Genomic DNA, 23,687 nt, shown 5'->3' with positions numbered 1-23,687 from the left:
CATTATTGGAAGATGTACACTTGGCCATTGCATGTTCGCCTGTGAATCGTTCAGAGTATCCTGATGGCATATGATGAGTTCTTTGATTCACTGATGCATTGGCCTCGCCATTGTCTTGATTCTCTTATGTCAGCCATTTTGTCTCATTTGTGGCGAAGTCATGCTCACAAAAAGGCTTGCGTTTGACGTCGATGGAGAAGTTTTGCACTCCTAAACATTTTGGCGGTCTCAATATCTTGGACTTGCGTAGACATGTTCTTGCTAGGAAAGCTATGCTATATGCCTACACTTGTGCAACAAATTCAACCTTGGACTCTTATGTTTGCATACGTAAGTTAGCATATTGGTACGTCCTCATTTGGCCACTAGCAATCATCTATTTGGGAGGTTGTATTTGGTAAGATGGAAGGGCACACTCCTGGATGTCCTCTTGCTTCCACTTTGCTCTTTGCTTGGAAAGAGGTTACGATTCGTCTATTGTGGAATGCTCGACGGGAAGGAAATTCGCTTTGTTTGGAGAGTCTTCATTGGAGCCGGGCATTCTCTCTTACTTTGGTTGACCGCTCGTCTTGCCAGGCGTACTTCCTCTCTTGCCGTGGCATTCAGGTGATTGAGGATGTGGTAGATGCAGCCATATTCATTTTTGAGTTTCCCTTCGTCGCTTGCCGTTTTGGATTGGACATGCATTACCGTCAGTTTTGGAGAGAACGTCAAGACATGCTGGTTGATTTTTTTGCCCATTTCTCCTTTGCCTGATGGTGATTACATGTCTGATTGGAATCTTCGGGAAATGCCTTTTCAAGATATTTCTGCTAGTCGAGTTTATGCTCTTCTTCTACCGGAAACTTGGCTTGCTGATCATTGTAATGCCCTTTGGCACATGCACAAATTTGATATGTGGTGGAGGAAGCTTCTCTCTCTCAGGGGGTTCACCGTTCAGTACCCCCCTATATAACGTGCATTCGTGGGGTATTAAAAAAACCCTCTTTTAACATGTCTGAATGAATAAAATGATCCCTTATTTATGGAAATTTTTCAAAAATTGAATATAAAACCCCTAATTTAAACGTATCTCTATTTAAAACCCCTCCTTTCGAACTCACATTATACATTAAAATGATTGCATAGTGCACCCCCCGAGTTCTCTCTGCCCTGTGGAAAAGCCACTTGCCTTTAAAGGAGCGGTTGTTTCTTTGGCAATGTTTGCTTGGAGTGCTCCCTTTTCTTAGGGCACGTCATATCCGCCCTTTTTCTTGTGTCCATTGCGTGACTGCGGAAGAGAATGTTTGCCACTTCTTATGGGATTGTTGCATTACTAGAGATTTCCTTTGCTGCGCATTGGCTTGTATGCTGCTCCGTTTTCCATTAACGGTTTTGGGCATTTGGCATTTTCTCACCGACATTGGAGCGATTTGCGGGCTTCTTCATGTGGGTCAGATATTGGGCTTAATGGACCCTATGGAGTCAGCGTAGTGGCTATATGCTCCATCTCATTCATGCATATTCCTTCGCGTTCTTCAAGCTTTCTCTTAGGCAATCTTCACGGTTTGCCTTGGAAGTTGGTGATATCATCGGAGAGATACATTAGCTTTCCTATGAATGCATATTGTGTAATCGAACACTTCTGTCTTCTTTCCCGTGTATATGATCTTTTCAGTGGGTTAACCTCAAAGTAGTGGGTTTTCCTCACGTTGAGGTTTCCCACTAGTAAATTAATCAAGCTGATCAAAAAAGGAAAAACATGTGTGTGTGTTGAGCGAGCCATAGGTAGATTTCCCTTACCAGCCACTGCTAGCTTCTCTACCCCGCTTCAGGCACGCCAGTAGCTCCCACCAAAAGATATAGCATCTGGGCAATGGTGACGGACTTGCTGTTGAGCTCGGCGTCGTCATGGATCAATGGGGGCCGGACAGTCCTACTGGCGCCCACCTCATTTCCGAGCTCTCCCGTGCCTGAGATTGCTGCTCCTTTGGAAGTAGCCCTGCCCTTCGGGCCGTGTTTGAGATTTGGTGGTGGTGCAGCTCCCGTTCATCACATGGGCGGAGGCCCTCGCACCTTTCCAGGCGGGGTTACAAAATGGCAGTGGAGGCGTATGCAGCTCAAAAAGTCGAGGCAAATCGAGAAAGCTCGGCTGCTGCGTGAGAAGCACATCTATGAAGCTCGCCGACGTGCTGAACTTCTTGCGGTCTCCCCTTCCCTCGAAATGCCCTGGCAGAAAATGTCCAGGATCCGGCCACCTAATTACATCAGTTCTGACGAGCAGGTCACTAAGCTCGCTGCCCGGTTTCAAAAGAGGGGTGCTGAAGATCTCTGGACGGAAAGAGATGGCCCTGAGAGTTTTGAAGATTTGAATGAGGAGTCATTGCCTCATTTCTCTACGACAGTGGCATACAGTCAGGTATCCCCCTTTCATTCTCCTCTGGGTTTGTTGCTTGCCAACATATGCCTCTTTGGTGAACTGGTATGCATTGTAGCATGTGTGTATGTAGAGTAGGACAGATAGGAACACTGAGTTCAAGAGTCTTTCATCACTTTTCGTATTCTCTATATGCAGATTGAGTAGGGAACTTTGTTCATTGCCTTTAGCATTTTGTTCTCTTTGATATTTTCAGTCAGGCAGTTTGAACGAGGAGATAATTTTGGGACGATTGTAACAAGGAGGCCTTCTATTAAATAGGCATAGTCTATGGATCTTAAGGTACCGCTATTTATCCCATGTCATATGGGTTGCGATCCAGCGAGATTTTGTTCAGAGTATCCCCTCCAACTGCTTCAATTACCACCTTTTGGCATGTTGTATGACTTAGTGGCTATCTAGGGCTAGCCACATATTATCATGGCGTGCGATGACATTTAGGTCATTTCTGGGCTGGTCATAGGTTCCCTCTCTCTCTCAAGCAATGCCCCCTCTCTCTAGCGACCTCATTTACTCGGTATTTAATGTGTCTATGTATTGGTGCCTGACACTCACTCACGGGATTCCCTAGTGTTCCATCTCTTGCATTTTTGGCATGAGTCCATTGGGCCATTTGTGTTTCCTACGACGTTAAAACTCTCTTCTTCTTCTTCTTCTCTCTCTCTCTCTCTCTCTCTCTCTCTCTCTCTCTCTCTCTCTCTCTCTCTCTCTCTCTCTCTCTCTCTCTCTCGGGAGGGGGTCGGGGGACACAATGCCAGAGCTTGATGGCACATCAAGCTCTGACAGTGCTTGCCTCATGAGAAGGTGGAATATGAATCTCAACATCTTGAAGTCGAAGTCATCAAGGCTGAGATCGGGTTGTGCCTCTACATCGTCCTTTGAATGCTTATTGGTGGAAGTGAGCTCATCCTGTCTCACACCTCACTTAGTGAAGTGATCTTTCTTCTTTGTCATGCCCTTGCAAAGCACGTGCAAGTTAGCGCCCACAAACTGTCACAAGATGGGCACCACGTGCTGATAGAAAAGAACAGACTGAACAAACTTTTAGCACTTCAATAATAACTAAACTGAGAGAGAGAGAGAGAGAGAGAGAGAGAGAGAGAGAGAGAGAGAGAGAGAGAGAGAGAGAGAGAGAGAGAGATGACACGCGAGGAGTGGCGGAATTCCACCCCAAAGAGTATTGGCCCCAAACCTTGGCGCCCCTTTTGGTATTTCTTTAGATTGCATCAACACAGTACAAGCCGGTACTCCAGACTCTGCACCTTCTCCAGGAAGCATCCCAGAGAATGAGCCCTAACCTCATATTTAAAGGCCCTAGGCCCCAAAAGCAGTTTAGAGTAAAAAGCCTTCAAACTCAAAAGCATCTGGTCCAAAAGCAAAGCCAAAAAGCTGGAAGCGTAAATCACGGAAATCCTTATAGCTTGCCATGTCATCAGCCAGCACAGAACGCGGAAATCCGTACAACTTGCCACGTCATCAACCAGCGTAATTTTTGAAAATCTGCCAGCTTTTCCTGTGTGTGTGTGTGGATCCTGCTTTATTTTAACCCTTTATGTCACTTGGGCCCCATCGGACGGGGTCCCCATAAGTTGGTAGGACTTCTTCTTTTGTTACTTGTTTTTCTTAGCGTTTAGGCCCCTCTGCTGGCATCTGCAAGACGGCTCCCTTCTTCAAGGCTTTGACACGTCAGCAATTTGTGACATCTCCCCTTCTTGAAAGAGAGTAATCGTCCGCGATTACAGCATATCTGCCAAACAACTCAAGTTAGCTCAAAAATTTCCGAGGGTCATTCCGAGGGACAATCGGTTTGCTCTTTTTGTTAAGGAGTTAGCTTCTCCTTTTGGCTCTTCTGATCAAGGAGTTAACTTCTCCTTTCGTCCAAATCGGAATTCTCGATATTCCGGCATAGTAAAATTAGTCATCACACCCAAACCGTATTGATCTTCCACGGGTGTCTTGATGCACTAAAATTACATACCCAAGCAATCTCATCCAATTAGGAATATTCAGTGGTTGGCGCATCACAATGCAACACAAATGCTTCACATATGCATGTTACAAGACATAGAAACATAAAGCCGCCGATGAACACTCCTCCCGCATAACCTAACAAGGTCCGGGCCGGGAGATATTCAACGACTTCCTCGTCACTCCTCCCGCATAACCTAAAAAGGTCCGGGCCGGGAGATATAGAGGCCTTTTACAACCAAACGCCCCCCCCAGACCGCAGCCTGCGTCGTTTGGAGGTGCGGAGAGTAACCACTACTCAGACTTCTTAATACTCCTCCCGCGTAACCATCCAGGTCCGGCCCGGGAGTCACAACAACAATACTCCCCCCGTAAAATAACCACAAGGGTCTGGGCCATGAGTAAAAACAACACTTTTCAATCATTCAATACTCCCCCCGCAAATAACCACAAGGGTCCGGGCCATGAGTATAAACAAGCATTCTCAAACATCATTTCTCACTACTCCACCCGGGAGTAAAATCACCAATCATTGAAACCCGTTTTAAAACCAAAGTCAAACAATTCAAATCGGCACCTCAACAGGTTCAAAACAGATACCATCCAACTCAAACAAATTTCAAGCAGGATCACCAAACAAGTTCTCAAATAGATTTCAAACTTAAAAAGCAATCTCGACATCAGAAAAGTCAACCGACTTTTCATCCTGAAACCTGCACCAAAAATTAGGGTTAGTTTCATCCCATAGGGTCGTAGTTGAGCACAGCATGGTCCATCAGCTCTTGGACAAACAATGTTTCTTTGGCGGCGATGGTAGTCCCATGATAGCAATTGCGCTGGACCTCCAAGGTCATCTGATCGTGAAGAGACATCTACTGGGAGATGTCGAGAAACTTCAAGTTATAATCTGCTAGGGTTTCCATGGGAAGCATTTCAGGATACCCCACTCTGCCGGAAGTTGCACTCTGCAGGAAGATGTCAGAAACCATACAACTTTGGGCAAAAATTTTCTTGAAAGCTTGCCAAGTCCTTGGAGTGTGCTGCTTGGTAGCTGTAGACATCAACATCTTCATGGCACTGCCTCTGAGAAAAACAGTGACTCGAAACAAATCTTGGATCCTTCTTTTGCAAGTGATCTTAATGGCTTATGCCCTGTAAGACAAGAGCGGTGAAGACGGGAGCGCGCTCGATGCGCAATGAAGTAAGGGTGGGAGTCGCTAATAAGTCCGGGTTGGAGGGCGAAGATACCTCAAATAAAATTCCAATAGCTCTGTTTGCTCTTTTGTAGGACCGGTATGCTTTCAGAAAAGCACACGCCTGATGCTCTCATACCATTGTCACAAGACGGGCACCACGTGCCAATAGAAAAGAACAGACTGAACAACTTTTAGCACTTCAAATAACAACTGAATTGAGAGAGAGACACGACACGCGACACGGAGTGGCGGAATTCCACCCCAGAGAGTATTGGCCCCAAACCTTGGCGCCCCTTTCGGTATTTCTTTATATTACATCAACACAGTACAAGCCGGTACTCCAGACTCTGCACCTTCTCGAGGAAGCATCCCAGAGAATGAGCCCTAACCTCATATTTAAAGGCCCTAGGCCCCAAAAGCAGTTTCGTAAATCTGCCAGCTGTTCCTGTGTGTGTGGGTCCTACTTTATTTTAATCCTTTATGTCACTTGGGGCCCCATCGGACGGGGTCCCCATAAGTTGGTAGGACTTCTTCTTCTGTTACTTGTTCTTCTTAGGGTTTAGGCCCCTCGGCTTGCATCTGCAAGCCGGCTCCCTTCTTCAGGGCTTTGACACGTCAGCAATTTGTGACACAAACATCAGATCATTGGCTCTCTGGACCTCAAGATGGTTCCTCTTTCTAGGGGCAATGTGGGTTGTATACGCTCCAAAGTTGCTCCAAGCAATTGGAGCTCACGGCTTGGTCAAGAACACAACGAGTAAACCCGTGCAACCTAGGAAGATCTGATCCATAGTCCTTCCACCATAGTGCCGCCCCAATCTTGCTGTGATCTAGCTGTGGGTCTAGACAACCATAGAAACCCTTTTTTTTGGAGATGTGGAGAGAGAGAGAGAGAGAGAGAGAGAGAGAGAGAGAGAGAGAGAGAGAGAGAGAGAGAGAGAGAGAGAGAGAGAGAGAGAGAGAGAGAGAGAGAGAGAGAGAGAAGAAGAAGAAGAAGAAGAAGAGAGTTTTAACGTCGTAGGAAACTATCCCAAGAGATCTCAAAGATCTAGCTGACGAGGAGACTTGAACTCAAGACAAGGTTAGAGAGAGGCGATCTCTAACCTTGCACCGGAGGAGATTGTCAGTACAAAGGTGGTTCAATACAATGCAAAGCCTATTGGTCACCTCCAATGTCAGGTGCAGTGGAAGGGTTCAAGGATTCAGCTGAGATCTAGTCCTTTGCACGAACACAAAGTTACATTACTTCACTTGAGAGAAAGTGAACACAATGAAGGAGAGGTGGAGAGAGAGAGAAGAGAGACGACACCGCATGTCTGATCTCAACCACCCTCAAGGGTCCCCTTGCTCTATTGTTGTCACGTGCGCACTACAGGGCCACGTGGACAAACTACTGCTACAGTTTAGCGTCAGTTTTAGTTTAGCATAGGACCTAGCTTGGCACTTTGTGAGCCTCTAGCGGGACGTGCATGCCTAGGCAGGTCATAGTTGCATACCCTCTCGCACATTATAGTCAGTCCGGCATATAGGCATATGAAGCACCTCTTATTAGTGGGTCCATTAATAAGTGGCATTTAGCATCATTGGGTCAAATCATGGGGCTCAATTTGCACTCCTCGACCCAGCCTTATATTCCTATATAAGGGACATGGGGGGTCACCATCAAAGGCAAGAAGTAGAACCAGTAGCACCTGCAGCACAAGTACCCTCAGCATCTAGTCTAGCGTTTCCATATTCAGCCTAGATCGCCAACATTTCAACCTCAACGTCTAGTCCAATGTCTCCATAATCAGCCCAGATCGCCAGCATTTCAATCTCAGCAACCCAACGTTATCTGCATCAGCATCAAGACCAATCAGCCGGCGTTTTTTCAGCATGAAGCTTTGGTATCAGCATCAGCCAGCGTTTTTCAGCATGAAGCATCAGCACAATTCAACCAGCAAATCAGCGTTTTCAGCATGAAGATTCCCGCTCTGTATCGCTACTAAGTTGCAAAAGCATCCTCGCAATCATTAGCGTTTTCAACATTCAGCCTTAGCCTCGCAGTACCAAGCATCGATAGCAAGTACCCATCCGTATGTCAGCAGTACCAAGCATTTACACCAAGCACCCATCAGCATCTCAGCAGTACCAAGCATCTCTAGCAAGTACCCATCAACATCTCAACATTTAGGATCATTGTAACAACATTGTGCAAATCAATAAAGCAAGTACTTGCTTTGGCAACAGAGCAAGGGGGTCCTTGAGGGTGGTTGGGACCCGACATGCCGTGTGGTCTCTCTCTCTCTGTGCCTCTCTCTCGTTCTTTGTGTTCAGTTTAGTTTCCCTTTTCAAGTAAAGCTATACTAAATCCGAGCTAAATCCTTAAACACTTCCACTGCACCTAACAATTGTTAGAGCAAGTACTTGCTTTTATTACTTGCACAATGTTGATACAATGGCTAAACATTGAATACTGAGTGCTAATGCTTCATGTGGATGAATTGCAAAACACTAGGGCTGATTTGGTGCAAAAACGCTGGGTTGAACTGATGCAAAAATGCTGGGCTGATTTGATACAAAATGCTGATGATGTTGGGGTGATGCTGATGGAAATGCTAGCTGCTGAGGTGTTTTGGGCGTTGAATACCCTTGCGGGTATTGGGTTCTGATGTCCTAAAAACTGAAGGCCAAGTGACTCTTTTATAGGTTTTTTTGCCATTTGCCCTACCTACTTTTTATAAATGTCATGTCAAAATTATTAATAATTGACTTTAGTGAATGTGCATTTGTCTATATGCTAAAGTGATTGTGCTATGCAAGTGAGGGTATGTAACTAATGCCTGCCTGATCATGCATGTTCTGCTAGAGGTTGCACACGGGACATCACCTTCTTGTCATTCTCTTGCTTCGTCTCTTGAAATTCGGGGTTGACCACGTAGGCCATGGTAGGAGAGTAGTAGGCATTCCATCTTGACACACAAGGACTTGATTTCTTCGCAGTCAACCTCGTTTGTCACAAGCTTCTCGAGCTTCTCGTCCATGGCTTCATAGACTTTGCCTAGGACACGCCAAATTGTAGCAAAAGGTGTGGTCGCAAGGGAACATGCGGAAGAGAGAGAGGAGAAGAGGAAAGAGGAAAATTGCTAGAGAGAGAAGATGAAGAGAGCATGGACAAGCCTTGCGGGGCAATATGCTAACAAGAGAATACAAGGCTCTGCACAACAAAATGCCAGAATTGTGAGAGTTAGCAGCGGAGAGGGTGTGAGCCGTGCGCATCGAAAACGTTGGAGGGAGAGTGAGAGAGAAAACACAAGTGCTCGGCAAATGATGCTCTTAGTACACAATGTATGACTACAAGACCCTAACCATTCTATTTATAGAATGTTTGGTTGAGGTAGGGAAAAATGTGTAACTGGTGCAAAAAAAACATAAAAGCCTAAAACTGACTAAAAGTGTGTGCACCAAGCTAGGCTCAAAAAATGACCGGCCGGACACGTGCTAAAAGTGTCTGCCCATGCAGTCTACATGATGTGTGATGGGTGGCCAACCCGAGACAATCACTAGCCATACAAAATGGCGAAGCAATGGTGGTGTAACTCTAACACCCCCTCTCAACATCGGATGTTGAGACAACACAAATGAGTGGAAGGTGAGAAGCCAAAATCTGTTGAGGTACAGCCTTTGTGAAGATGTCTGTTGCATTGTCTTGTAGGGACATACTCCAAATGAAGATCTCTAGCCAAAACCTGCTCCCGAACATAGTGGTACTGCACCTCAATGTGCTTTGTCCGAGCGTGGTTCTTGGCAATAGCAATGCAACTTTGATTCTCGCACAAAAGACGAGTCGTAGCAGTCTGGGGAAAACACAACTCTCCCAATAATCTCGGTAGCCATACGGCCTCACAAGCAGCATAGCAAGCTGCCTTGTACTCCGCCTCTGTGGAAGATAGCGCAACGGTGGTTCGCCACTTACTGCTCCATGAAATGGGTCCCGAGCCAAGTGTGAAAACTACTCCTGTAGTAGAGCGCCGAGTATCTGGACTTCTTGCCCAATCTGAATCGCACCAACCAAGGTGCAACCGTTGGAGCGACCATACAACACACCATGGTCCAAGGTGCCGCTGATGTACCGCAAAGAACACTGGGCACATTGCCAATGTCTGTAACAGACTTGGACAGTGGACACTCCAATTCAAGAATCAACCGCGACAGCACCAAATAACCACTTTAAAACAGTTCACAGTTCACAATAGATTTACACCGGCCCGACGGAGTTTCGTGCCGAGAGATATTGGACCCAAAGACTGGCGCCCCTTTCGGTATTTCTTTTTGTATTAATCTGAGTTCAAAGTACAAGAGTGGTTGGGTCTTACTCTTAGACTCTGTGTCCAGATGCTCTGCAGAGTGGGAGCCCAAGCCACTTATTTATTTACAAGGGATGCCAAAAGCAGAGCCCCAAAAGCTTAAAATCAAAAGCCTAAAAATAAAGCAAAGGCTCTTTCTCTCACAAGCTCTCTTGAGTTTCCAAAATAAAGCAAAAGATTCTCTCTCTCCCTCATCCTTTGCGTAGCCAATAAAACAGCCAAAAGCTGCCGTAAAAAGCGTCCCACAATTTCCGCCGTGTTTTGCGGGTTGCCACGTCAGCAAGCGTAGGGAAAAGCTGCCATGTCAGCAATCAGCAGGGTTAGGGTTAGGGTTAGGGTTTTTGCAGATTAGGGTTAGGGTTTCAAAAGGCGGGTAATTAGGAGCAGCCACGTCATCACTTTGTGACATACCCCCCTCTTGAAGGCATTGTAATCGCCCTCGATTACGCCTGCAAAACAGAGAGGCCATAAATCGTCTTAGCAGACACTGACTGTTAGCACCTACGTACTAGGAACACACATCTAGCACATGTACCAATTGACAGTCACATCGCACGACATCACAGGACATCACTCGACATCTTAGGACATCACATGACATTCAACATTCATTCGGATCTTAGATCATGATTTATTGGCAATGTAGCTAGCAATCGCATCTAGATCCAATCGGGACCTCATCGATGTCCGATTGACTAACCCCTATTGCAACCATGTCTATTCAAGATCAAATAGACCAAAATGTTGCAATCATTTCATCTATCAGTTCTTGCACTTAAAAAAGAAGTCAAGAACAAATCAGTTTCATATTCAAGAATTCCATTTCATAAAGTCATACAGCAGAATACGGTCAACTCTCAGTATCCCTGGAGCTCAAAGAGACATCAGTGACTCTAGTATCAAAATCGAGGCATCTGTTGACAAAGGAGCGGAGTAACTCCCCTCTTGTGCATCCCACTGCACCAAATCTCCGGCCAAGCTGAATTCTGGGTTCCATCTGGAGTAGACTATGCTAAATCAAAAGCTTCGAGGTAAAGTTTCACAATCTGAGGAGTATCTGCTAGGTCCTCCTCCTCCATCCACTTCGCATCCAATGTAGGATAGTTCGTGAACTTAACCAAGAACCGCTTTCGGACTTCACCTTTATTCTTCGTATCCTTACGTGCCAAAATCTTTTCAGGAACAAGGATCTCCTCGTTTTCTTCCACTTCGGGTTGCTCATCAGGCTCCCCATCATCAAGCACATCACCTTTGAAAGGTTTCAAGAGACTCACATGAAATGCATTGTGAATCCTCCAAGTGTTAGGCAGTTTCAGTTGGAAGGAGACATCATTTATTTTTTCAGAGATCTGGAAAGGTCCGTAGTATCGCATACTAAGCTTTGGAAAAAGCCTCTCCTTTCCCTTTTTCTTTCTCAGGCGTGCCTTCTCAAAACGTAAGAGCACCCAATCATCTTCCTTCAATTTCAAGTCGCGACGATCGCGATCTGCTGCCTTTTTCTGTCGTTCTTGAGATTTCTGCAAAGCCTCGCGGACCTTGGCAAAAGCCGTGTCTAAGTCTCACGTATACTCATCCGCTTCAAAAATCTTATCTTTCGTGCTTAGGAAGGGTGGAACCTTCGCAGCACCTTCAACAATCTCAAATGGCGCCTTCCCCGTCGAAGAGTGTATTGTGTTATTGTAGGCAAATTCCACCAAAGGTAAGTACTTTTCCCATTGAGTCTTCTGATCCGAGATATAAGACTTCAATAAATCTAAAACCACTGAATTGGCAATCTCAGATTGCCCGTTAGTCTGCGGGTGGAACGATGACGAGAACTGCAACCGCATGCCAATGTTCTCCCAAATTGCCTTCCAAAACAAACTCGTAAATTTGGGGTCCCTGTTGGAGACAATCGTCTCAGGCATGCCATGTATTTTGAAGATCTGGGCCACAAACAGTCTCGCTAAGTGATTCGGCTTGACTGTTTTCTTCACTGGAATGAAATGAGCCTGCTTGCTAAATCTGTCAATAACAGTCCAGATACCATCGTGACCACTCTGTGTTCTCGGGAGATCAAAAAGGAAATCCATTGCAATACTTTCCTAGGGGCGGGTGGGTATGGGCAAAGGCTGTAACAATCCCTGTGCTTTATGCCTGTCAAACTTGACCTCTGGCATACCAAGCAACTGCGCATAAACTCTTCCACATCCTTCTTGAGTCTCGGCCAAAAGAAGTATCTCTCTACCACTTTCATGGTGGTAGCAATGTCGCGGTGACCCGTAAAAGGTGGACAATGGCATTCAATCATAACCTTTTCCCTCAACGGCTGTGTAACGCACAACATGGTTTTTCTCATCAAGTAGCCATCCCGAATGGAATATCCCGCTACTGTCTCCCCATCCCGTATCCGTGTGAAAACGTCTGCAAAATGTGTATCCGTGGCATATTGGTCGACCATATCCTCGAAGCTCCTATGATGTATCGCGGAAATAGCTAGAACCAACGGCTTCCGAGACAAAGCATCTGCCACCACATTCTTCTGTCCCTGAACATGGACAATCTGGAAGTGAAACTGTGACAAGATGTTCGCCCACCGCATGTGCTTTTCCGATAGCTGCTTCTGTGACAAGAATTAACGCAAACTCTGATGGTTTGTAAAGACAGTAAAATCCGCTCCGAGTAGGTAATGCCGCCACTGAGTAAGAGCATGGATAACCGCCAAAAGCTCCTTCTCATAAATGTGTGACGTCATTTCCGGCCTTGAGAACAGTCGGCTCTCGTAAGCAATGACATGGCCTTCTTGCATTAAGACCGCACCAAGACTATGACCACAAGCATCACAATATACTTCAAATGACTTTTGCAAGTCCGGCAAAGTCAAAACTGGTCCCATAGTCAATTTCTCTTTCAATGTCTGAAAGGCAGTCACCTCTGTGGGTCCCCACGAGAAAGGGACTCCTTTCTGTGTCAAGATATGCACTAGGGAAGCAACCTCTGCAAACTTTCGAATGAACAGCTTGTAGTACGAACACAGTCCCAAGAATCTTCTAACTTCATGGACATTCTTCAAATCGGGCCAATCACGAATAGTCTCTATCTTGGCTTGATTCATTTGCACTCCCGCTGCTGCTGAGACAATGTGTCCCAAAAAGTGTATCTCTGGTAGGAAAAATTCACTTTTCTTTGCATTAATCACGAACTTGTGATCTCGTAATGCCTGAAAGACCTGAAGCAGATGATCTCTATGTTCTGCCTCATTCTTGGAGAAAACAATGATATTGTCAAAGAAAGTGCCAACAAATAGCCTGTACTCTCGAAAAATCCTGTCCATCATTCGGTTAAATGTCGTAGGAGCATTGGTTAAGCCAAAAGGAGCATCACCAGAAACTCAAATAACCCAAAAGTCATCCGAAAAGCTGTCTTGTAGACGTCTCTCGACGCGATTCTGATCTGATGATATCCACTCTTCAAATCAATCCTGCTAAAGCACGAGGATCCCTGTAATCTGTCGAGTATATCATCGATCCTAGGAATCAGAAATCTATTCTTGATGGTGATTTTGTGGAGAGCTCTATAATCCATGCACATTTTCCAAGATCTGTCTTTCTTCAAAACCAACCACACTGGAGAGCAATACGGTAAAGTACTAGGCTGGACAAGACCCTTTTCCAAGAGGTCTTTCACTTGGTTCATAATCTCTTCATTCTGTGCTCGGCTCACACGATAAGGTGGCCGGTTCGGTGGTGTGCTTCCAGGTATCAGATCAATGGTATGATCTTCAGGACGAGCAGGTGGTAACTTGCCTGGTAAGCCCTCTGAGAAGCAATCGGCGTGAGAGTGGAGAAAATCTTGGCGTTCTTTATCAAGTTTAGACATATTTGTCCTATCCTTATCACTCAATTCTTTCATAAAGATCGAGTAAACAAACAAACTGATTTCATTAATTTAGAAATTGCCGAAGCCGATACAATAGGGACAGAATCGCCCTTCAGTTTAATGTCAAGTACAATGGTTCTGCCCTTCTCTGTAGTCAATGTCGCTTTCCTTGCCCGATAATCGACCACGGCGTTGTTCTTGTGGTACCAGAGAATTCCCAAGAGAACATCACAACCTTCCAAAGGCATTATGTAAAAAGCCTCATGCCCCAAAGATCCCTGACAATGCAACCGTAGTTTGCCAATGACAGGTATAATGGCTACGTCCCTACCGGGTGCCACTAGAACAGCCTCCGCAAGTGGTCCCATCCGATTGGGAGCGATCTAGAGCGGTGCCGCCAATTCCGGTGAAATGAAGTTGGCCTTGGCTCCTCCATCAAAGAAGATCAGGGTCTCTTGGTCTTTCACTTTGCCCCAAGCTTGGCAAAGTTCTGTACTCTCGTCCATGGTGTCGGGATCGGTATCCACACAATTTGGAACCAGTCCTGTTATCATCTTGCCTTTTCTTCCGCGTTCCTTAGTTACTCTCGAACTCTCAGGCCTTTCGTCGTCCTTGTCATTCTGTTCTTTCTGTGCCTTTTTAGGGCACTTCGCAGAGATATGTCCATGTTCCCCGCATCCAAAGCACTTCCCCTCTTTGATGAAGCGAGCTCTCTCCTGAGGAGGAAGCTTGGGTCGTGCATCCTTCTTTTCTGCGTTGCTCTTTCTCTTTCTACTTTCATTTGCTGAAGTCTGTTCGGCTCGTTGTGTCATGACCTCATCGGTGGGGTAGGTCAGAATGCCAAAGTGAATGGCAAAACCCCGTTTCACATGACTCATCAACTCCTGAATAGAAGCTGACTTTTGTTCCAAGCAGTGATCTCGGATCTCTGTAGGTAGACCCAAGGCAAACCGCTCAATCTGTTCTCTGAACGAAATCTTCTTGAATGAAGAGGTGGGTAGAAAAGAGCTCCAGAATCTCTCGCAATAAGCGTCCACTGTATCTCTCTTGGTCATCCGAAGATAGTTCCAAGCAGCTCGTATATTGCGTTCATACTCTTGAGTCAGCCAAGAAGAAATAAAAGCTTCTTAAATTTCAGCCATTTAACTGGCACAGTCTTGTTTAAAAGAAGCGTGGACCACCAAGTTCGAGCATTCTCCTTAAAATAAGAGGCAGCTCTCCGAATCTTAGAGTGCTCTGAATAGTGTCCTTTTGCGAAAGCGATGCCAAACTGCTGTATAAAAGACAAAGCCTTCGAAGCATCTTTATATCCTGAAACCGTGTCAAATTTAATTGACTGTCCACCTTCCTTAAACTCTCGGACTTTCTTGCTTCTGTCTTCCAAAAAGTCATACTCGTTGGCTTTATAAAAATTCGTGTTGTTTGCATAAAAGTTGTCGTCATCAGAGTCTGAACTATCTGTAGACGAGTCCTCTGTAGAACTGTCACTCACTAGGCGAGATTTAGACTGCTTTGCCTTTTTCTTGCCCTTTCCGAAGCGTTGTTTCTTGCTTCGCTTTTTGCCTTTTCTGTCTTCTTCGCTCGAGTCCGAAGAGCTAGAAGAACTGTCAGAAGAAGAACTGGTTACTTCTTCAAATCGAACACGCTTCTTCTATTTCTTTGCCTTATCAAATGTCGACCGACGACCCAAATATCTCGGGAAGTCAGTGCCTTTCTTCTGCTTTTTGCCGTGCTTTTTAGCTTTGTTCTGCGCGTCAAAAAGCTGAGCACATCAACCACCTCTTCTAATTCTTTCTCTGAATATTTCTTGTGAGAAAAAGGTTTCTTGAGAGCGGGTTTTGGGGGTGGTGGTGTGGTTTTCTGCCACTGCTCGTGCACTTCCTGAAACGAAGTCTCGCTCATATATTTTGCAAATTTTGGGTCCTTCGCAAAATTGAGCATCATCTTTGTTGCATCGCCGATCAATTGACGACTCTCCATCTCTCGTTGCTCCGCCTGAGTAGGCCGAGGCGGGCCATACTCTCTGCCGGAATCTTCATTGTGATCCCTTGCCGCATCTCCGGATGCAGAGGGAGTCGACTGATCCTTGCGTGAAGCAATAGGTGCCACGGGAAAAAAAAAATTTGGGATCGGATTTCCCGTAGAAGAGAAATCGGTTGTGCTCTTATACCACTGTAACAGACTTGGACACTCCAAGTCAAAAATTGACCGCGACAGCACCAAATAACCACTTCAAAACAGTTCACAGTTCACAATAGATTTACACCGGCCCAGCGGAGTTTCGTGCCTAGAGATATTTGCCCCAAAGACTGGCGCCCCTTTTAGTATTTCTTTTTGTATTAATCTGAGTTAAAAGTACAAGTGTGGTTGGGTCTCACTCTCAGACTCTGCGTCCAGATGCTTTGTAGAGTGGGAGCTTGTTATGTCCCGCTCACAGGAGAGGGGATCTAGTCCAGATATCGTCGGGATGGGCGTCCAATGTCTGGGCGGACGTAGTGTGAACCCGGCCAGTGTGGTCGGCCATTATTATAAAAGGGAGGCCAAGGCCTCATTTACAGTGATCGACCCCACTGGCAGAGTGCCAGTGGTTAGCCCGCGAGGCTAGGAGTGCGCGAGGTCACCTCGAGGAGGTGAGGCCGGGTGGTATGGGATGCCCGGTCTTACAGGTGCACGCCTACGTCCTCAGACGTTGGCCCCAGCACGGGGGAGCTACCAGATGGTGGCTATGGTCGGGTGGTTCGTCGGACGTGTTTATGTAGGCGGTCCGTGTGGCCGGGAGATCTTATCTCCTCGTTCGCTTCATGGTATCAGAGCCGGCTTGGCTGCACGAGGGACTGTGTGCACACCTACGGATCGGTTCGAGTCGGGGAACCTCGAGTTTGCGTAATTTTTAGTGATTAAATTGCTGAAATTACTTACTTTTCTTCTCGAAAGCATGTTTGTAGGTAAACAATAAAGTTCGATTGCTGATTTTTGATAAAATTCAGCAATTCAACAAGTGGGAATGCTGAAAATCAGAGGATTCTTACCGAATTTACTAGTTTTCAATCGAAATTAATATATTTTATCATTAATTTGCTGCTTTGGATTAAAATTCAGCATATGAAATACTTTTACATCTCTCTGTAAGTCCTCTCTGTAAGTCTCTCTGTGCGAAGCATAGAGAGAGAGAGAGAGAGAGAGAGAGAGAGAGAGAGAGAGAGAGAGAGAGAGAGAGAGAGAGAGAGAGAGAGAGTACCTCTCTGGACATTCAGCGTTGCTGAATTTTTTTCTCTGAGGCGGAGGGAGGAGCCAGCGTGTGTTGCGCAAGAAGAGAGGGAGGGCAGCGTGTGTCGTTCGCATGCCAAACACAAGCAGGCACGAGCTTTTTTTTTCCACGCGTCAATTCTTCTCTCTCTCTGCGTGCGATTTTTTGCAGGTTACGCTGGAAGCTATACGTTGAGTTTTTTCCTCTACTTAGGAGATTATGTAAATGTCCCTTTTATTTTAAAAGGGCCAGGACATTTTGAGTTTTTTAAGCTAGGGTCTAAAACGTGAGTTTATTAAAAAATTCACTTACAGAGACTTCAAAGTTTACAGAGAACTCATTTTCTCGAGTCTTCTGCTTCTCTCTCGCGCCTCCTCTCTCTCACCTGCTCGCGCTCTTGCGCTCCCGCGCTCCCGCCATCACCTGCTCGCATTCAGACGCTCACGTCGACGCGTAGAGCTCTTCAAACTTCGACTTTTCGTGACCGAAAAGTGTAGAAAAGGCTCGGTTTTGTGTGAATTTTCCAGTTTTTCATGCACTTCGCCATGGATTCCTCCAGCTCTGATGTGTAGCGTGACGACGCACCAGGTAACATCCAAATTCCATTCACGCATGCTCTCTATACATGGATTACAACTACTTTCCAGAGTTTCGACCAACGTGTTACCGCTCTGGAAAACGCGAATGTTCAGACGAACCTTCGCTTGGCCTCTCTCGAAGGGGTCGTGTAGGGGTTCAGTTCCCGACTTTCTACTCTCGAAAATATGGCTCAGTCGACGACTGCGCGTATTTCCGAGGGCGAAACCCATCTCCAGCAATTGCGGATGCAGATTGCTGCTTTTGGGCGTTCGCAGAGTAGTCCAACTGCCACAATTCCATACAAAACTACAAATTTCTCAGGTGAAGAGAAGGAGTGTACGGAACTGGCCGTGAATAAGTGGCTCCACCAGTGGACCATGTTCTTTGATCTCCATGGGGAGCATGATGAACGGAGGATTCAGACGATTCCTCTCTATCTGCACAGTAAGGCGCTTACCTGAGGGCGTGACATGACAGAGAAGCCTACGACGTGGGCTGATTTTTGTGTGAAATTCAAGAGGGATTTCGCCAAGATGGACCCTTTGAAAGCTTACGCCAAACTGCAGAGTCTTTTGATGAAAACTCTGTCTTTTGATAAGTATACGACAGCTTTCAAAGAGGCGCTCACCTTCTACAAGGTGGATTCCACACACGCCGTGCACATGTACTTGCTGGGGTTACATGAAGATTACCGTTGGGCCTTAATCGAGGACAAAGCCCCGACTGATGTTGGGGATGCAGTGGCAAAGGCCAGGATGTTCCATTTGATAAATGGAGCGAATTATGAGAAGAATAGAACTGTAGACCATCAATCCGGTGAGGGTGCTTCGAGGAAGCTACCCCGACTCCAGCATAAGTTCAAATCACCGCCGAGATCTTCTCAGGAAAAGAAGAAAGCTAGAAACGCTTTAGTTGCTGATGCAGTGAAGAAGGGGGCTTGCTTCGGATGTGGCCAGACGGGTCACCAATCCAAGGATTGCCCTAAAAAGAAAAAGACGCAGAAACTGCAAGGCCGTCCTTCGGTTCAGATTCACGAGATCTCAGGTAACTCTGATGTTGTTCAAGTTGAAATCCATCATTTAGCGCACAGTTCATGCACTAATTGTACTTTTAGCACCAAAGTGTTTGATAAGCACGATCTTCTCCGTTTCCCCGGGAAGATCAATGGTCACGACGTGACCGTACTCCTTGATAATGGAAGCTCACACAATTTTGTGGATGCAAAATTGGTGCAGTCTACAGACGCAGGACAGTGACAATGAGTATCGCGTGAAGATGGCTCGTGGCGTGGATACGGATGTATGGAATCGGATGGTTCCAGACTTGTCGCTCGAGCTGGCTGATTACAAAGAGAACCTGGACTTCCACATCATGCGCTTGAACAGAGCAGATGTTATTTTAGGAATTCCATGGTTTTATGATAAACAAGACTCATTGTATATAGACTATGTACATCACTCTCTTGTTTTTGTTAAGCAAAACATGCCTCATGTATCTGTGTCGCTTTGTAATTAGAGTCTGTAAATAATGGTTTTGCAATACCAGTTGTTACTGCTTTGGGAATGTATAAAGAAATAAAGTCTTCTGATATTGACTTTTATCAGTGTATACCATCTGCTTGGTTTGATTCATTAGTGCTTGGTACTTCTGTCATTGAATTTCGTAAAAATGTTTCATGTTCTTCTGTTGAACTTGGGGATTCCGACGAATCCAACCTTATCCGAGAAATCATGACTGATTTCAAGGATGTTTTTCCTGATGATCTACCTCCTGGCTTGCTACCTTCGAGAGGAGTAGATCATGGCATTGAGTTGGTAGCTAGTAGTCGGCCCTTCTCAAAGCAACCCTATCGGTTTAGTAAAACCGAGGAGGACGAGATTCAGCGACAATTGAAGGATTATCTCGACAGGGGTTTTGTTCGGCCTAGCAAATCCCCGTGGGGAGCGCCAGTGCTACTTTCTTGAAAGAAGGATAACACTATGCGCTTCTGCGTGGATTACAAGGGGTTGAATTAACTCACTGTCAAGAACAAGTATCCGCTCCCGCGCATGGACGATCTGATAGATCGGCTCCATGGAGCGTTGTATTTTACGAAGATAGACCTGCGATCAGGCTATCATCAGATACGGATCAAACTGGAAGATATTCCTAAGATAGGCTTCCATACGTGTTATGGTCACTACGAGTTTTTGGTCTTGCCTTTTGGTTTGACCAATGCTCCAGCTACGTTCCAGCAGATGATGAATGATCTGTTGAGACCATTTTTAGGCAACTTCGTTGTTGTATTTCTCGATGATATCTTGATCTACAACCGAAGTTTGTCTGAGCACCTAGTGCATCTACGCACTGTTCTCGAAGTACTGAGAACTGAGAAGCTTTACGCTAAGGCTTCGAAGTGTGAATTCTTTAAAAAGAGCTTCTGTACTTGGGTCACATCATTACTCGTGATGGAATTCGCGTCGACCTTGAAAAGTTAGATAAAGTGCGAAATTGGCCCATTCTGAAGAATGTACACCAAGTAAAGTCCTTTTTAGGCTTTACTGGTGACGAGACAGCGACAATATTCCATTAGAGGTGGACTATTGTTCAGAAATGGTAAAGTCTGCGTGCCGGAAATCGATGAGATTCGACAAAGGATTTTGTGCGAATGCCACGATGTTCCTAGCGCTGGGTACCCAAGCATTCAGAGAACTTTGGCTTTGGTCAAGCGATATTTCTATTGGCCAAGAATGCGCTCTTACATAGAGAGCTATGTGAAGAGATGCGCTCAATGTCAGGTCAATAAGGCAGAGCACCTTAGGAAAGCTGGCTTGCTACATCCATTGGAAATCCCAAATGCCAAGTGGTAGAGTATTTCCATGGACTTCATCGTTGGTTTGTTAAATACTAGTCGGGGCAATGACGCCATTTGGGTTGTGGTCGATAGACTCACAAAAATGGCGAAGTTTATACCAACGAAGTTGACAGTAAAAAGCCATGAGTTGGCGGTTTTATTTGTCGACCAGCTTTATAAGCTGTATGGTCTCCCAGAGGATATCGTCAGTGATCGAGATACTAAGTTCACTGGCCGATTTTGGCGAGATGTGTTTACTCATCTTCAGACGAAGTTGAGTATGTCGTCTTCTGACCATCCTGAGTCCGACGGACAAACTGAGAGGATGAATCAGACGTTAGAGGACCTGTTGAGAGCCTATGTCTCTCACAGGCAATCTGATTGGGAAAGGTATCTCCCACAGTTAGAGTTTGCCTATAATAGTAGCAAGCATTCTGCTACTGGATTTAGCCCGTTCATGCTGATGTATGGATTTGAGCCTAAATCCCCAATTGCTATTGGCTTAGAGAAAGTCAAGGAACGCCAAGCTCGTGATTTCCTGTATGACATGCAGGAAATGCTTGAATTGGCTAAGGATAGTATAAGAACGGCTCGTGATCGAGTCACTACTTATGCTAATCAAGAGAGATCTCCAAGGACTCTAGATGTGGGACAATGGGTCTATCTGAAGATACCCAAGGATTCCAAGACTATGCGAACAAGAAAGCATTATAAGCTTTCAGCTAGATATTGTGGTCCGTTCTTGATCACAAAGAAGATTGGCCAAGTTGCCTACAAACTAGCTCTTCCTTCGGATGTTAGTGTACATCCAGTGTTTCATGTCAGCCGCCTTAAAGTGAAATTGGGCGAAGCCGACGTTGTGGTGCCTATCGAGGAAAATGTATGGCGAGATATGCAAACTCAGTATATTCCTCTAGAACCAGAAGCAGTTTTAGATCATCGTACCTGTCATTCGCGCCAAAAGGCCTATGACAATTAAATGGAAGGGTCAATCTGAAAGGTTTGCTACTTGGGAACCTGTTAGAGCTTTGAAGGCTCAGTATCCCCACTTCATTGATGAGGACATCAATGGTTCTTAAGGGGGGAAGTATGTCATGTCCCGCTCACAGGAGAGGGGATCTAGTTCAGATACCGTCAGGATGGGCGTCCAGTGTTCGGGCGGACATAGTGTGAACCCGGCCAGTGTGGCCGGCCATTATTATAAAAGGGAGGCCAAGGCCTCATTTACAGTGATCGACACCACTGGCAGAGTGCCAGTGGTTAGCCCGCGAGGCTAGGAGTGCGCGAGGTCACCTCGAGGAGGTGAGGCCGGGTGGTATGGGACGCTCGGTCTTATAGGTGCACGCCTACGTCCTCGGACGTTGGCCCTAGCACGGGGGAGCTGCCGGATGGTGGCTATGGTCGGGTGGTTCGTCCGGCGTGTATCTGTAGGCGGTCCGTGTGGCCGGGAGATCCTATCTCCTCGTTCGTTTCAGAGCCCAAGCCACTTATTTATTTACAAGGGATACCAAAAGCTTAAAGTCAAAAGCCTAAAAATAAAGCAAAGGCTCTTTCTCTCACAAGCTCTCTTGAGCTTCCAAAATAAAGCAAAAGATTCTCTCTCTCCCATCCTTTGCGTAGCCAATAAAACAGCCAAAAGCTGTCGTAAAAAGCCTCCGCAATTTCCGCCGCATAAGCGGGCTGCCACGTCAGCAAGCGTACGGAAAAGCTGTGAGGTCAGCAATCAACAGGGTTAGGGTTAGGTTAGGGCAGAATTAGGGTTAGGGTTAGGGTTAGGGTTTTTGCAGATTAGGGTTAGGGTTTCAACAGTCGGGTAATTAGGAGCAGCCACGTCATCACTTTGTGACAATGTCGTTGACGAGGTCGGGTGTTGAAGGAACTGAGGACAGAAACCGTGTATGGTCGGGAATAAGTCAAGCCATACGAGGCAACCAACAACATTTCTGTACTGCTCCAAGTAAATCCGTGGGGAAGGTTCGTGAACCGATATGTTATCCCTGGGCTCAAGAGGAGTGCCAATCGGTCTGCAGCCTGTCATATGGAATCTCTCCAAGATAGCCTTCGCATACTTCCGTTGAGAATAGTATCAAAGTCGATGATGCGGAAGTGTAGAGACCAAGGAGAGAGAGAGAGAGAGAGAGAGAGAGAGAGAGAGAGAGAGAGAGAGAGAGAGACCCCTGAACCAATCAACCTTGGCAATGAATAACTGATTGTGTATACAATGGAGGCAAGGGGTTGCTTATATAGCAACCTTAGTAGATTGCCCTGCCCGGACGTTGGCAATAAGTAAACTAAATACCTAAAAGCCAAAAGAAATAATGGGATCACATTGGGCAGTTCACTTGAGATGCCAAAACTCTAACACCCTCTCTGCAGCTCATAGTGGACATCAATAGTGAGACCCAATCGATGTAGAAGCTACCATGGACATTCCAGCACCGATCGCGATACTGGATACACCTCGGTTTTGCTACCCTCAACTTTGTACCTGAAAATAATACTATCTTGAGCATTGGTTGCCTTTGTAGAAACTTTGAACTATAGACCACTATGTCCAAGAATCCCCATTCGTGAAGTGTGAACACATCAGGTCCAAAATATAAAACTCCAAGATAATAAATGTGGAACACATCTTGTCCATGATCCAGCCAACAACAATGAATTGACGCGTTTATCCAGAGTGTTTTAGTCGTTTGATTGGTTCCCTGCTAGAAGCATGTGCATTGAACTCTGACCTACGGGTCCAAACACGAATAACTTGAATTCCAACACAAGGGTCAATTAATTATACGGAGCACTTCTTGCCCCTCTCTGCTACTCACAAGCCTCTTTGGCTGAAGCTAGTGGTGATACCTGCACTTTGACTAGAAATATGATGTCGAGGCCACTGTGGCCTCCGCCACGTGTGCCATGCTGATCTCCTCTGTCAAATCTTTATTACCATAATCTTTGTCCAGCTTGCCTTTGTCGTTGTCTATCTGTGAGTTCCTGCTTTTGCCTTTGGCTTCAAACTCCTGAGCCAAACAAAGCGTCGAGTCACATTCATGACAACTGTGGTCGTACCTCGTGGGTACCGAGGTAGCTAACTGAGTACTGGTACTGCCATCCTTGTCCAGCTTGACTTTGTCGCTATCCTCTGGCAAACTCGTCCATTTGCTTTTGACTTTACAATCTCGAGCCAAACAATTTACCTGGTTCCTTGAGAAATGTGCCGGTGCATAGGCCGCTAACTGGATGGTGGATC

At 45.9% G+C, this 23,687-nt stretch overlaps 1 protein-coding gene across 1 annotated transcript in view; it reads left to right on the top strand.

The window, feature by feature from the left end:
- The first annotated feature begins 1,752 nt into the window (after positions 1-1,752).
- Positions 1,753-23,687, top strand: part of LOC147433844 (uncharacterized) — a 66,073-nt gene continuing 44,138 nt past the window's right edge. The window contains exon 1 of the mRNA XM_086490478.1: positions 1,753-2,398. Coding sequence (XP_086346604.1) covers positions 1,856-2,398 — 543 coding nt within the window. The 5' untranslated portion in view covers positions 1,753-1,855. The remainder of the gene's footprint in view (positions 2,399-23,687) is intronic.

This window comes from Adiantum capillus-veneris, chromosome 19 (assembly GCF_014529385.1).
Source record: "Adiantum capillus-veneris isolate H3 chromosome 19, ASM1452938v2, whole genome shotgun sequence".
NCBI lineage: Eukaryota > Viridiplantae > Streptophyta > Polypodiopsida > Polypodiales > Pteridaceae > Adiantum > Adiantum capillus-veneris.
The sequence above is the reverse complement of the archived record's forward strand: the minus strand, read 5'-3'. Positions and strand labels throughout refer to the sequence as shown.